Below are 13,858 nucleotides of genomic sequence, written 5' to 3'. Positions count from 1 at the left end.
TTTCGTCCATCGTCAATACTGCAAATTAGTGGCTATAAAATGTCGATGAAGAGGGCCCTTGCAATATTTTACCCATATTTTCTGCAGAATGCACCGCATACATCCCAAAAATGATCGTGCAGAGAATTTGGAGCGCCAAATGTCTTCATATGCGCGCATGGGTGATCATCAAAGGGAGTCCAACCACACTAATGGTATACATGAGGCCAACACCTGACCCACACTCCAAATAATACCAATAAACATCCAAAGCGATCTCTTTTTTTCTCCACACTATATACTCATGTAATTGCTTAATTGTAGGCACTCGAGGAGTCCGTTTTGGTGTGCTTTTGGTCATGAGAGATTTCACATTTCTCTCCCTTATTCGAACCATACGATCATCACACAACCAATTTGTCCAGAGTCAATTTATGAGGTACATCTCAGTGTAGCCCAAGTGCAATTCTTCAAACTAAACCTCTATAAAAGAAGGAAGGAGTTGACCAAAATGGATATTAACACTTAATTTAATTATTGTCTTTTAGATACATACGTTTCATTTATTTTGCAAATTAGTGCAATTATTGAAAAATTAATTTTAAAAAATTATATGAAAGGTATTTATGTAGTGAATATTTCAAAAAATGAATAATCCGAATATTTGTATAAAAAGTTAAGAATTTTAATTTATTTTTAAACATTTCAAATCAATAAATGCTCCTTTTAATTTTTTTAATTATTAATAATTCTTCAGAGCGAACATGGAAAAGTTCTTACGAACCTTTAACCCTTTCCAGCCATTCTTCTCGTCCCCTAACTTACAATATTCCCTACGTGCATAGCCTTTTAAAACACAATCAAGTTAATTGCAGTACCTTTTACAATTTCCCAGGAGCATCGTAGAACAACTTCCTCAAATCTACACCACATGCCTCTCTTTTTTTCGTGGACAGGAAGCAGATGCTCACCCGCCACCATGTCATTGTTCCCTGATGACAATCGCGCAAAAGAAAAATGCCATCGTCGCAGAACAAGTTTAGTGCATTTGGCATGTTACACTTAGCATCGTCAATTGAGTGTGTCGCGCGGGATGGCTAAAGTGGGTGCCTCTGCGTTGCCACGCTCTGGTAAATCCCATCTGTAGCACAAGAAAATCTTCCCATGGCCATCGAAAATGCCTATTACTCCCCATAAATTGCGCGAAAACTGCCGCTGAGCTCCGCCAAAGAGCTCCACCGTGGCGGCCGCCATTCTTACCCACACTGGGGGACTCCACTAATTATGTTAACACGTCAATTAATTTCATTTGAAAGTGTATTAGCTACCCGAGCCACTGTTTATGGTATCGGCCGTCGCACCAGTGTTGATACCACCTGATTGGCGGTGCTGAGTTTGTTTGTGCACAATCTCGCCTCTATGTGAGATCACATTTCAATTGGCAAGTGCGTGTGCTATGAGATTTATTCCCAATGTGCACCTGGGGAAGGTGGGCGAAGAACTTGACTTGCGTACCTCACTCTGGCTCAGCTAGTAACTGATATCTCGGCTTAGAATGCTTCTAGAATCCAGAAGATTCCATGGAGGCTTAAAAAATTTTAATGGTATTCAGAGAAGGTATTTTCGTATTTAAAAAAAAACCTTAAAAGTTCAGGGACAGTTTAGGTTTTTTTTTTAGGTAAGCGTTAGAATAAACGTCAAACGTAGGAATCAAACGTCAAAAGATAGAAAAAGAAATGTCAAAAATCAAAATAAATGTCAACAGAGAAGATTGAGTAAAATACGCAAATAAAAATTAACGTAAGGAAAAGAACGCCACACGTAAAAAAATAATAAGTCAAATGTCAAAAACAATGTCACTGAAATAAATAAATTTTAGACATTGAAAAACTAATATAAAATATTGAAAAAAACGTCAAAAATCATTTTAAAAAAATGTCAACACGTCAAAAAAAGAACGTAAAACGCAATAAAAGAACGTTAAATGTCAGCAAAAATTTCAAATATCAGAACAAAAATGTCAAATGTCAGATAAGAACTGTCAAACGTTCGATTATGTATGTGAAATGTCAGAAAGTGAATTTCAAAGTTGGTATTGCACAAATAATTGTCAAAAGATTCAAAATTCGAATAAATTTCAAACAAAAATTGAACGCTCGCCAAAAATGGGTTAAAAACATCCTCCTAAACATTTCGCACTGTTCACAATCTCCGCATAAAATCTAAATGTGAGCATAATTAATTTTTAATGCATTTAATTTTATATTTTCTAAATTACAAAATATTCGTGAAAGTGAAATCACTAATCCAAATGGTCAATATTTATTTTAAAATAAATATACCAATAATCTGCGATTAGCAACAAAAAGCAAAATTATGCACCTTGAATGCAAAGAAGAAGAAGAAAAAATCTCAAAATGAATATCAATAAAAGTTTAGTAAAAGTTTCTAAAGCTGCAGTATAAAGTTTATAAACATTCAATCTAAATGCAAATGATGCAAATTGTATGGAGCTAAAACTCCATGAGATTATTCTAAATTATGCATTTTGCATTTGAATTTCTCGCTGCATTTTGTGGTTGCGATCGCCTCTGTTCAAGGTGCTTTGGGTATGGTTTTACTGAAATTAAAGGTGAACAGAAAAAAAAATCAGAGATCTTCATGAGCCTCAGGGAGGAAGAAGTTCGGACTTTTCCTCCACAATATCTCACGTGAAATTTTTATCGCTTTCGTGAAAATTATTTTAAATGAGACATCGTTTATTTTTATGATCATCAAGATATTTTTTTCATATATAGCTTGCTGTCTTTTCCTCAATTTGGCATCTCTTTGTCATTACAATTTCTCACCAGACCCCCTCAGTGTCGTCCCTGCTCTCCACCACACAGACCGTTCCTCACAGCCAGTGAGTGTGAAAAATTGCAGACGCGATTGAGCACGAGATGTAATATCATATTTAAAGAGATGATTTATTGAAGTTGAAATTTTGATTCATTTAGTCCAATTTTTAATGTAAATGAGCCGTTTATTAACCAACTCTTCGTGTTTTTTTTTTCTTATTCTTCCTTTCTTGCTCACAGCCATCTCTGGGATGTCTTTCTTCGGACAATGGACAAGAGGCGTGAATGGCTTTTAAGTTGCAAAATTAATCATTTTCGATAGTGATCCGTATGTAAGTTTGAAAAATATGCTAAATGGGAGGTAATTGGCATTCTTGAGCAAAATCATTTCTTTGAGAATATGTAACGTGAATTGATCATCATTCCATGAAGGAGTGATATTATTTACCAAACAAGGTACAAATTCAGCATGTGTTTGCAATTAATCCAGTTGGTATACAACACAGATGAATTCCACACATGATTATAAATCACAGAAGCAGAATTATGGGCTATTTGTTGAATAATTCACTTCTAAATGTCTTCATATCTCTCAAAACTATATGTACAATGAACATTTTAGCCAAGATATTCTAGACACACATATTTGTTTTATTTTTATTTCCATTTAAACTGCATAAAAGCATCATTATGTTTGTTTGAAAAACTACATTTTGTCCCTCTTTTTGAAATGCTTCAGAAAAAGCTCAAAAAAGCTCTTTAAAGCTTACAAATAACTCCATATTACCTTCTTAAGAATTAAAAAAAATAAGAAAAATGTCTAAGACACCTTGGCGCTGCCTTTAGTCTTATTATTCTATTATTTACAACTCATACTCGCTGTGGGAATATTGTTGTTGTGCAGAAATCATATCACGAGCAAATTGATCGGCTTTTCGCATGGCAAGATTCCATTTACCCCACACTCATCTGAAGGCAATGAGGAGTATCTTCATTGCTTCCCATAACCATTATCAGCCTCATCATCATCAATGACAATCATTTCACCCGGTTAAGAATGAAGGGGAAATATATTCATTGACAATTTGTCATTGAACTTCTTTATGGGCATTGAAGAGGAGGTTGATGAGAAATTTTAAAAAATCCATTGATTCTTTGTATGATTTTTGAAAATTAGAAAACTGCAACTAAAGACTTTTTTTAACTGTCGATGTAGAAAGAAAATAAATTAAAAATAAAAGAAAATTAACAGCTTAGTGGTTGATAAATCTTTTCTTTTCTTACAATTCAACAGTTATAAGGTTCTTCTTCAAGTTCTTATTATTTTGGGAAAAATTTTACAAGATTTTGACATTTTAATTATTTCTTTAAACGAATTTTTGAAGGAAAATTACTTTTCCAGGACTCTTTAAAATTCCTTCTGATTATTTTTAATAACAACCAATTCTTTTCTTTTTCTTTTACATAACGGCAAAAAAAAACGATTTAAAAATATCAATGTTCAAAAAAAGAAACGATTTTAATCAGAATCATTATTTTTCCCTGCAAATTCTAAGCAATTTATACTATACTTTATGCAAAAATTAATCCAATTGAATAAAAAGAAAAACAATTTTTAAATATTATTACGAAGACTTTTTGAGTAGAATAATGAATTTTAATGTGGCCTGTAAAGTGCGTACTTGTTAGCCCCTTAGTGCCACCAAAAGAATCCCTTCGAAAGAGAGTGAAAAGTAGCTGAAAAGGTGCCTGCAAATGGCCCAAAATGTGTTGCGAAAATGAGATGGTTGCCCATGATTCTTGTGATGCACAATAATTAATATAAAATTTAACCACTTCAATTCACCCCTTCTGTAGAGTATATTAACTGAACATAAAAGAAATAATTTTGTGTTAAAATCCCATGAACAAAGTGCACCGAAAACCGATTATTTTGCAATTTTATCGAACGAGCATAATAAAATTACACCTCGCGACCCCTGTAATCATAAATTTCTTTATAATATTTTCCATGAAACCACAACACATTTCGATAGGTAATTGCTGGAGACTCTCCAAAAATTCTTAAATACCCCCAGCCGTCCTTCCGCATTTCCCAACTCCTCAACTCCTTTATGCACGCACCTTCGCTTTTACGTGAGCAATTTGAAATCAATTTCAGTGCATCACGGTTAAATCATAAAGCAAATATTTTTCCACATTTATTGGCGTGCTCGCGTTTTTTTTTGTGTTCCTCGTAAGCATCTTTAGCACCTCGAAAATTAAATCTTTGGCCCTGTTTGAGTGTTTTTTTTTACAGGGAAACTGATATGATTTTGGTCTTTCACTTCTCCAGTTAACCTCTTGCATTTGGGTTGGATTGTTTTCGAATAATTATTATGTATAGCCTTGGTCATGAGAATATCATAATTATGCGATGTATAGACAGTTTATGTTTTTTGTAGTCTTTGAAAAAAAATCTTCTCAAAGGCTCTTGCTAAAAAAATGTGACAGTCACTTTTTGACATTTCTATTCTTGACATTTGGTAAATTTATCTGTCAAACTTTAAAATTTAAAATTTCTTTCATAACGTCTTTTTTCATCAATGACCTTTTAATTATAAAACTGAGGCAACAGCATAGAATATTTTTCCCAAATGTTCCGCTTTAAATTGTCTTCTGACGTTCAACTCTGGACACATTCGGCAGCAATTAAAATGTGATTTAGTACCATACACAGCAGGATACTAAATTCATTTTTTTTTAATTTTTAGTAAACAACGATCCAAAACAATCACTGATATTGCCCCAAGAAGATCATCAAAAGCTGTGATTGATTGGCACACAAAATCCGCCCGTGTCGTGTTAAATTAATATTAATTTTATTTTATTATTTTCATCCGAAAACGATCCCACTTTTATATGGGCCCACATTCATAAAATGTTCCCCACAAATCATCTCCACGAACGGCAGGTGACCAATCGACACTTTATTATTGCAATATGCGAGCATCGTGTACTAATTCCTCCCCATGACATCTTCCATGTTCCACCAATTTGTCCACCTACGATTGGTTATGACTTGCCCCTCTGTGAAAAGCAACAAAAAAAATGCCTCGCACTTTATGCCCAATTTTGTGAACTGCTTTATGATGGCAATTTTGGTCTTGAGCGAAAAGAGATGTTCCACAAAGGGGGATACCCATTAATAAATTGCCGACAATAAATTAATGAATAAAGTGCCCCGGAGGAGGAGCAATACGCACCGAGAGACGTGATAAATCAGGGAAAAAAATATGGAAACAATTATGGATTGTTGCATGAAATTGCACAACAAAAGAAATCGCTCCTCTTTTTCTTTATTCTTTCTGCTCCGCAAAAATTCCTCTGCAACTGTCGTACCATCAGAAATATTTCAATGTAGGAGCATCAAGTGTTCCAATATATGTTTTATTCTTAAAAAAAAAAATGAAAATATTTAGCAGATAAATATTTCTTATTTTTTAATCATAAAAAGACTCAGATTGAGAAGAAAAATGCCTAAAAAGGAACTTTATTTGAGCCGGAAATGTGTTGAATTCAAGCCTAAGAAATACTCAATTTTAGCCAAAGAAATACTGAATTTAAGCATATAAAAATTTCTAAATTCAAGCCTAAAAAGGTACCTATCAAATTCTAGCTTTCAAAAGTAATAAAATTTAGCCTAAAAAAGGTACTCAATTTAGCTTGAAAAAGCACTCAATTCAAGTCAATAAAGGTACTAAATTCAAACTTAAAGAAATACTAAATTCAAGCTTAAATAAGTACTTAATTTAAGCCTAAAAAAGATACACAATTCAAGCCTGAGAAGGTGCTAAATTCCAACTTAAAAAGGTACTCAATTCAAGGCTAAAGAGGTACTCAATTCAAGCTTGAAGATATCAAATTCAAGCTTAAAGAAGTACTAAAATTAAGCTTAAAAAAGGTACAAATTTAGCTTGAAAAGATATTAAATTCAAGCCTGAAAAGGTATTAAATTGAAGCCTACAAAGGTACTAAATTTATCTTGAAAAGGTATTAAATTCAAGCCTAAAAAAGTACTAATTTTCATAATTACCTTTTTAATTTATATTTAGCAAGAAGAAAAAGAAAATATTCTGATTTATTTACCAATATTCTGACGATTCGAAAGAAAATTCAAAATATTCTCCAGATAAACACCCCTTGCGAATAACCGCAATGTCTTCCTTTCGCGAGCTATCTCAGCGCTGAGGCTATCAAATTTCTGATTTAAACTTTGAGCTTCTCCAGAGACTTTAAGACATTCATCTGGCATTCATTGCATGCATTTTTTACATACATCAAAATCTCAATTAATGAGTTCTGTTACTCCTAATAGTTATGTATAATTCACCCAGGTTGTTGCCCATCGAACACATTTGACTACCGAAACGCGCGCGCTCTGTGTGATTAAGAATGCCGCAATCCCGAAAATTTTGAGATCATTGCCTAATGATTGAGATTACCCATCACCTCGCCCATTGGCTACTGACAAATGAAATTACCTCGTTTCGGCAATTCAATCTCCCCACAATCTGCCCGGGAGTAATTCTATACGTTGAACCAAAAAAAAAAGAAAAACGAATCATATCTGAATATCTGGATGATCAGGGTTATGTAGAAGAAGGTCCGCGAGTCTTTAATGATTTTTTAAAGAGGGCCCCAGTTTTTTTCTTGCAATTAATCGCCCTGGCATGTGGTTATGATTTTAGGAGTGAGAAAGGCAATTTCTTCGCCAAATATGGGAAATTTAATAACGATACATCACAGTGAAAAATCACCGTATTACCACCCAAGATTGTAACACATCATTTTATTAATTAGAGTAGATTATTTATTTATTCATCATCAATTATTGGTGTGGATCGCAAATGACTTCCCATTTCTTTTCCTCCCACTTACAAGAATCCAATTAATTTTGGCGCGCCGCTTGAGCTTTTTTTTTTCTCTTTGGGTGGAATTGGGCATAATGCATAAATCATGGAGCACGCGGGGGCACAGAGGGGTCAAATCACACCGACAAACCCACGGTGGAATTTCGCACAACGCAGCTATTGGTGTGGAAGAAAGGATACCCGGCTGGCACAAAAGGGGAGCACCCAAAGTGACCCGCGAGTGAGTTATTGCCCAACAAGCTTCCAATTTCAGCAAATCTCCGTGGTAAAGAAAATAAGGCCCTCGCGGTGGCCCTAACAAGAGGAGACACCGTGGCCGCAGGGGCAGTAATTTCGACATTATTTAATTGCAGCGAAAGACGAAAATGGATGGTGCGCGGAAGAGAAAATGCGGTCCCTTACCTTGCAACCCTCACAGGTGAATGCACCAAAGTGAAATCCAGCCGCTGGTTCTCCGCACACTTTGCACTGTTGATTCATCTGCAATGAGAGATAAAGAAAACACTTCATTTGAATAAATTATTGCAATTGCATCTGACGTATTTGGCCACGATCGGCCTCTTTGTAAAAGAAGGAGAGCTCCATGTCATTTGCTCTGAATGAAATTTTGGACGATGAAGAAAAAGTCGTGGAATACATCGCTTATTTTCTTTTACGTTATAGCCCCATAAAGTAAGAGAGAAAAATGAGGAAATAAAATTGTATTGATCAGTGAAACCTTTTCATTGAAAAAGTTCGTTTTTTTTTTAATCATTTTGCTTTTAAAACTCACAAAAATTGTTGGTAGGAAGGAAGTTTCGTTTTATATTAAAGCCTTTTTTAAACTCTCTAAACTTACAAATTAAAATGAATAAAAAAAAAGTTTTTATTGATTGTTAAGAAAAAAACAAAAAATTACTGGATTTTTCTCAAAAAAAAAATTCTCAATAATTTTTTAACAGTCTAAAGATGATTTAAAAAAAGCAAAAACATATTGCTACGGGTACAAATATGCTGTATTTTTTTCTGGGCTGTTAAATCCAAAGAAATATTATTGAAAATCACAACTTATTTTTCAGAAATTTGTATATATTTTAATGATTTTCTTAAAGCCAATTTAAGAAAAATAAATATTTCATTGAAATAATAACACAACTCTAATATTTGAATATGAAACTCAAATACTTCTAACCGGATTTTAATTAATCAATTCTAAAGTTCAACTTTAACGTTTAAAAAATAAGTAATTAACATATTTAGATAATTGGATAAATCATCTAAATCTTTCAGAAGCATCGACAAAGGTGCGTGAGAAGAAAATTAGAGCCAGAAGAAATAAATAAATTGGATTGAGCTTTTGTGTCTCTGGAGCGCAAATGAGTCACCGCGCGAGGTTTCTTTTTTGCACCAAATCTCTGTGATTTATTTTGTAACAGCAGAAAGGTAGCTGAAGCCCCCAAAATTGGGTGCATAAATTAAGAATTATGCACCAAAATTGCACACGCAGATCCGATGACAAGTGCAACGAGACTTTAATATTTTTTAAATGAAGATTTATCGTTTGAATTTTTTCTTCTTATGCGCATCGCATTCTTGTGCAATTGAATGTGCTCAAGGGGGCCTTCCGCTGATCTCTTTGGCTGCAAAGAATTTCCATTGAGGTTGAAATCAAGATTAAAAAAAAAAGAAGAAAAATCTCCAATGGCTGCATTTCTTATTATTTATGACGATCGCAATTGTACCGAATTTTCGGGTGAGATTAATACTTCGCGGCGATTTAATCGATATTCATGTGCTACAGTCATCATCATCAATTAGCCCACGAAGGCGGAAATGGATTATTTAGTCCATTGAATGATTCACAGTAGCTACCTGGCGGGGCCTCATCTTTTTTTTTCCCTGCCCCACCGTCTGCATCAATATTAAAACATAATTTTTTTTTTCTTCTGCAAATTCATTTCTTCACGATAATTCTCTCATCACGCGTAATTTCACCGCGGAGTCGTCAGGGTAAGGAAATTGCCCGATTTTGCGTAAGCGAAACAAATTGGTGGTAAGGTAGCCTCTTCGTAGTGATTCCGGATCGTTTTGCCTTCGATCAACGCAATATAGCCAAGACACGTGGAAAGAAATCTCCCAACGTCGTTATAATTGAAAACATCAATTATCAACACGACTCTTCTGGGTCTTCTACTTCTTATATACAAATTGGTTATATATGCAAAATGAAGGGGCTGTCAAGTACAGACTTAAGGGATGCGTCAATTTTATTGGAATAAGATCATTTTTTTTGGCTAATAAATCGGTTCTAAAGCACCCAAAAAACTTTCATCTTTGTTAAGAATTGAACTTACAAGGGCAAGTTACAATTTGTCTAGAATAGACTGGGTTCATTCTTGCAGGATTATTTTCTGAAGAATATAAAAAAAGAACTTTTGTTGAAAATTGGAACTCAAATATCATTAGAAATATTTTAAAATATTATTTGAATTTCAAAATAAAAATTTGCAGAATGAACCCAACGAAATGTAACGTGCCCTTGTTAGAGCTTTAGCCCAAAGTTTAGCTGGACAAAACTAATCCTTGGATGATTTTATATTTATTACCTTCAAAAATAGCCAGCAAAATCCTCCAAGGATTTAAAGGAGTTCACTCGTATCTACATTGGAAAACTCCCTTCATTAAAGAAAACAGTCAGAATATGCTTTCAGGGAATGAAATAAGATAAGAAATTGCTTTAAAAAACATTCCTATGTTTCACATGAATAAATTGAGGTAAAACAATAAAATATTTACCCAAAAAAAGAAAACAATGACGTCACTGTCGTAATTTTTTTAAAATCTATTTTAATGTCTAAGCGCGAGACTTTTTTTTTTCAAAGTAAAAGTATTCTCTTGAGAGAATAATTCTAAGCTACTTGCATTTAAAGGAACAAAACCAAACAGTGACGTCATTGTTTACATTTTTAGGAAAAATCTTTATGATCCTTTTCCATCTTATCACAATGTAAATGGAAAATTGTTTCTTTGGGGATTTTTTTATTCTTTTTTGATCCTCAACAAGATTCTCCTTCTCCGGATTTTCCTCAAATGATTGATGTTTCCATACAACAACAGGTAAGCACCTTCAATGAACGATTTTTACATAATTGAAATTGTACTTTCCTACCATAATCTGACATATCTTAAGCATATTTTAATTTTTAGTCGTGATTGTCGTTTAAATTATTTCTTTTTTTTTGCAATAAGTCGGCTAAACCCTCAAAATCTTTCTTTTATTATTTTTAATTGATTTAATCGTCATATTTATAAGCCCCTCTGGCGAATAATTCTGCCAGCATTGGGAAAAATGCCGTAAGAAGTATATACGCGTAATTTAGTTAATTTTTGGTTCGGTATGTCGCATAGTGTCGAAAATGGCCCCAAATTAATAACCAGTGGGCGTTCCGTGGGCCCCCAAGAAGAAAAAAATGTGCCCAACCATGTAATTTCTTGTTAATTTCACTCTGATGGCATTCATGGGGAGAAGACAAAAAAAAGAAGCTAAAAGAATTGTTAATACTTTATCAATTGGGTGAAATCTCAGGTGTTTTGTGCACGATCGCGCGGGCTTCTGCGCGCGGGGATGTGAAAATGAATAAATGACTACGAGAATCAATTGGATGTTAGCAATAATTTCGCGCATTGCCAATACATCCAAATGGGCATCCCATATGGGATATAACCAGAAGAGTCTTTTCGGGTATAGAGGATGAGTTTGTGGGGAATAAATGAATTCGCAGATCGCCATACAAACCGGATTCCATGGCAGTGCCAAAGCGAGTGAAAATGCAGGTAAAACATTACAAAATGTCCAGAAGACAATTCGCGCGCGCGAGCAGAAAAAGAAGCCCAAAAGGCCAAAAGGAGTTGCGCGAAATTCCCCATGCAATGCCGCATAGCATAATGTTGCGAATGTATAAACTGAATAATGCTTTGCATTTTGATATTATTCCCCCCGCATGGCCCCATTGGATGGGGACCATCGATAAATTTAATAAAACTTTTCCTTATGCGTTGAAGAGAAGAATAACAAGACGAGGGGCGGCTATTTATCAAATCTTACACCACTATCTTCTTCTTATTTTTTTTTTCTTCTTCTTTTTCAGTGTCTCACGCGGTTAACAGTTGTGTGTACAGCCAAAAGGAATCGGCAGTTGCGAGAGCCTTTTGGTTGATCCTCTTTTATGCAGAACCACAATCGCGATTCATCATAAATCACTTTTTTTCCCCCCGGAACGCCAATCCACCCGAGACGCGAACTGAAGTAATTTTCGGTGAATTTCAAATTGAATTCAATTTATTAAAATTAAATTTAATTCCTTTCGGCTGATTTTTCATTCCTCTCGTCGTTTTACTCTTTTAATTCAATTCTTTATGCTCCATCCTAACGAGTGACACACAACGTCTTGCATTTCCACATTCAATTTGATCGTTTTTTTTTCTTCTTCTCTCATCCAGATTTGATTTTGCGATTGAATTTGTATTTTAAGACAGCGAAGGCCGCGGGTTTTCATAATAAAACTCGCTCTAATAACTTAAACGTGCCTCCTATTATATATGAAAAGCTTCCACATTATATTGTTTGCTTCTTTTATTGCTTTTGCAACATTGTCATGGTGCTAAGAATATGAGAAGATATGAAAACACAGAAAAAAAGCTTTTGCGGTAAACTCGATCATTCTACATATAAATTTTTCTTATAAACAGTGCCAAGAAAAATAATAGAATCACCCACTAAAGACTAAAAATTTATCAATCTCAATTTTTATTTTAATTGATCAATATTTGACTAATTTAATAAACCTAGTATTGACTCAATATTGAGCTCAATAAAAAATGATTTCTTAAACACATCCATTAGAATAGATTTCTGGCTAAGCCTAGAGAAGATCTAGATCTAGAGAAGACTTTTCATGTGATTCGATTCACCCAATTTTCATCTATTTTACTGGATAAATTTAAAATATATATTTTCCATATTTTTTTTTTAAAGTTATTTACATACATTGACCAAAAAGAGGTACAAAAGAAAAATATTTAACACGTCTTCTTGTCATGCAAAGTGCAATGAATGAGATGAAAAACACCCACGATCGCGAAAATATTTCGGGCACAAAAGTGTCCAATTTTTTGTTGTTGGTTGGTTGGTTGTTATTGAAGAAAGCTCTTCGAAGGCAATTGACACACCCTAGTTTGGCGAATGTTAAACAAGAGCACCACTTGGTCCTCTGTTACCTTTGTCCATGCATATTTGTTGGTTTTTTTTGTGTGTCATCTGGTCGCGCTGCATCTTGTGCATCGCGCTTCGGGGCGAATCAGACACATTTTATGGTTGGTGTCTGGATGGAATGTTTCTGTTGTGTCATCCTCATCATCATTAGTCAAAGTCAACAACAATGGGACGGATTCTCGACACCCGTGATCTCAGAGAGCGTCTCTTGTTGAGTCTTCATTTTTTTCACCTTCTCTGACTTCTCTTCTTTTTTTTCATGGTTCGAATTGTGTGATTCACTTTAAGCTGATTTGGATGCCTATATACCTATGTATCTATGTATTTAGTTTGGATGAAAAGAGGATGGTTTCATCTACGGCGAGAGTGGTACAAATTGTTGCAACGCAGAGGGGGCAGACCTCAGGAGGAGATCGCCAGAAGACGATTATGTCAACGGATTTTTTTAAACTCACACCTTTTAGGGAGTCAATCGCAACAAGAAGAAGTTGAAAAGAGGCCATCTTACACAGTGTTTGGAGATTTATGAATTTCCGCTTCAGGAACCCCTCGGGATGCGCTAACACCCAGACAAAAAATACGCTGTGAGAGACATTCTCACAGGTATGGGAAGACTTGTTCATTTTTTTCCCTTCGTTTGCATGCCAAGTTAATTTCTGCGCGCTACCATTGCGCGATTTAAATGTTCATAAAAATATTAGAAAGTCTCACACAAAGGCACCATAAAGCATCTAATCTCCATAAATTGGTTTTGGCTGCCGAGCCCTCCGCGCGAGAGCGCCTCAAGACGTTGTTGAATATCATTTTCATGTGATCGCTTTTTATTGTTTGCAACCGCAAGAGACAGATCCACAAAACACTCTTCGCCGGCCCCG

At 34.7% G+C, this 13,858-nt stretch overlaps 1 protein-coding gene across 1 annotated transcript in view; it reads right to left on the bottom strand.

The window, feature by feature from the left end:
• Window positions 1–13,858, bottom strand: part of LOC129795670 (protein embryonic gonad-like) — a 58,132-nt gene that overhangs the window by 22,900 nt on the left and 21,374 nt on the right. The window contains exon 2 of the mRNA XM_055837135.1: window positions 8,135–8,212. Coding sequence (XP_055693110.1) covers window positions 8,135–8,212 — 78 coding nt within the window. The remainder of the gene's footprint in view (window positions 1–8,134; window positions 8,213–13,858) is intronic.

This window comes from Lutzomyia longipalpis, chromosome 4, assembly GCF_024334085.1.
Source record: "Lutzomyia longipalpis isolate SR_M1_2022 chromosome 4, ASM2433408v1".
Taxonomy (NCBI): Eukaryota; Metazoa; Arthropoda; class Insecta; order Diptera; family Psychodidae; genus Lutzomyia; species Lutzomyia longipalpis.
This window is presented reverse-complemented; position numbering and strand designations above follow the sequence as displayed.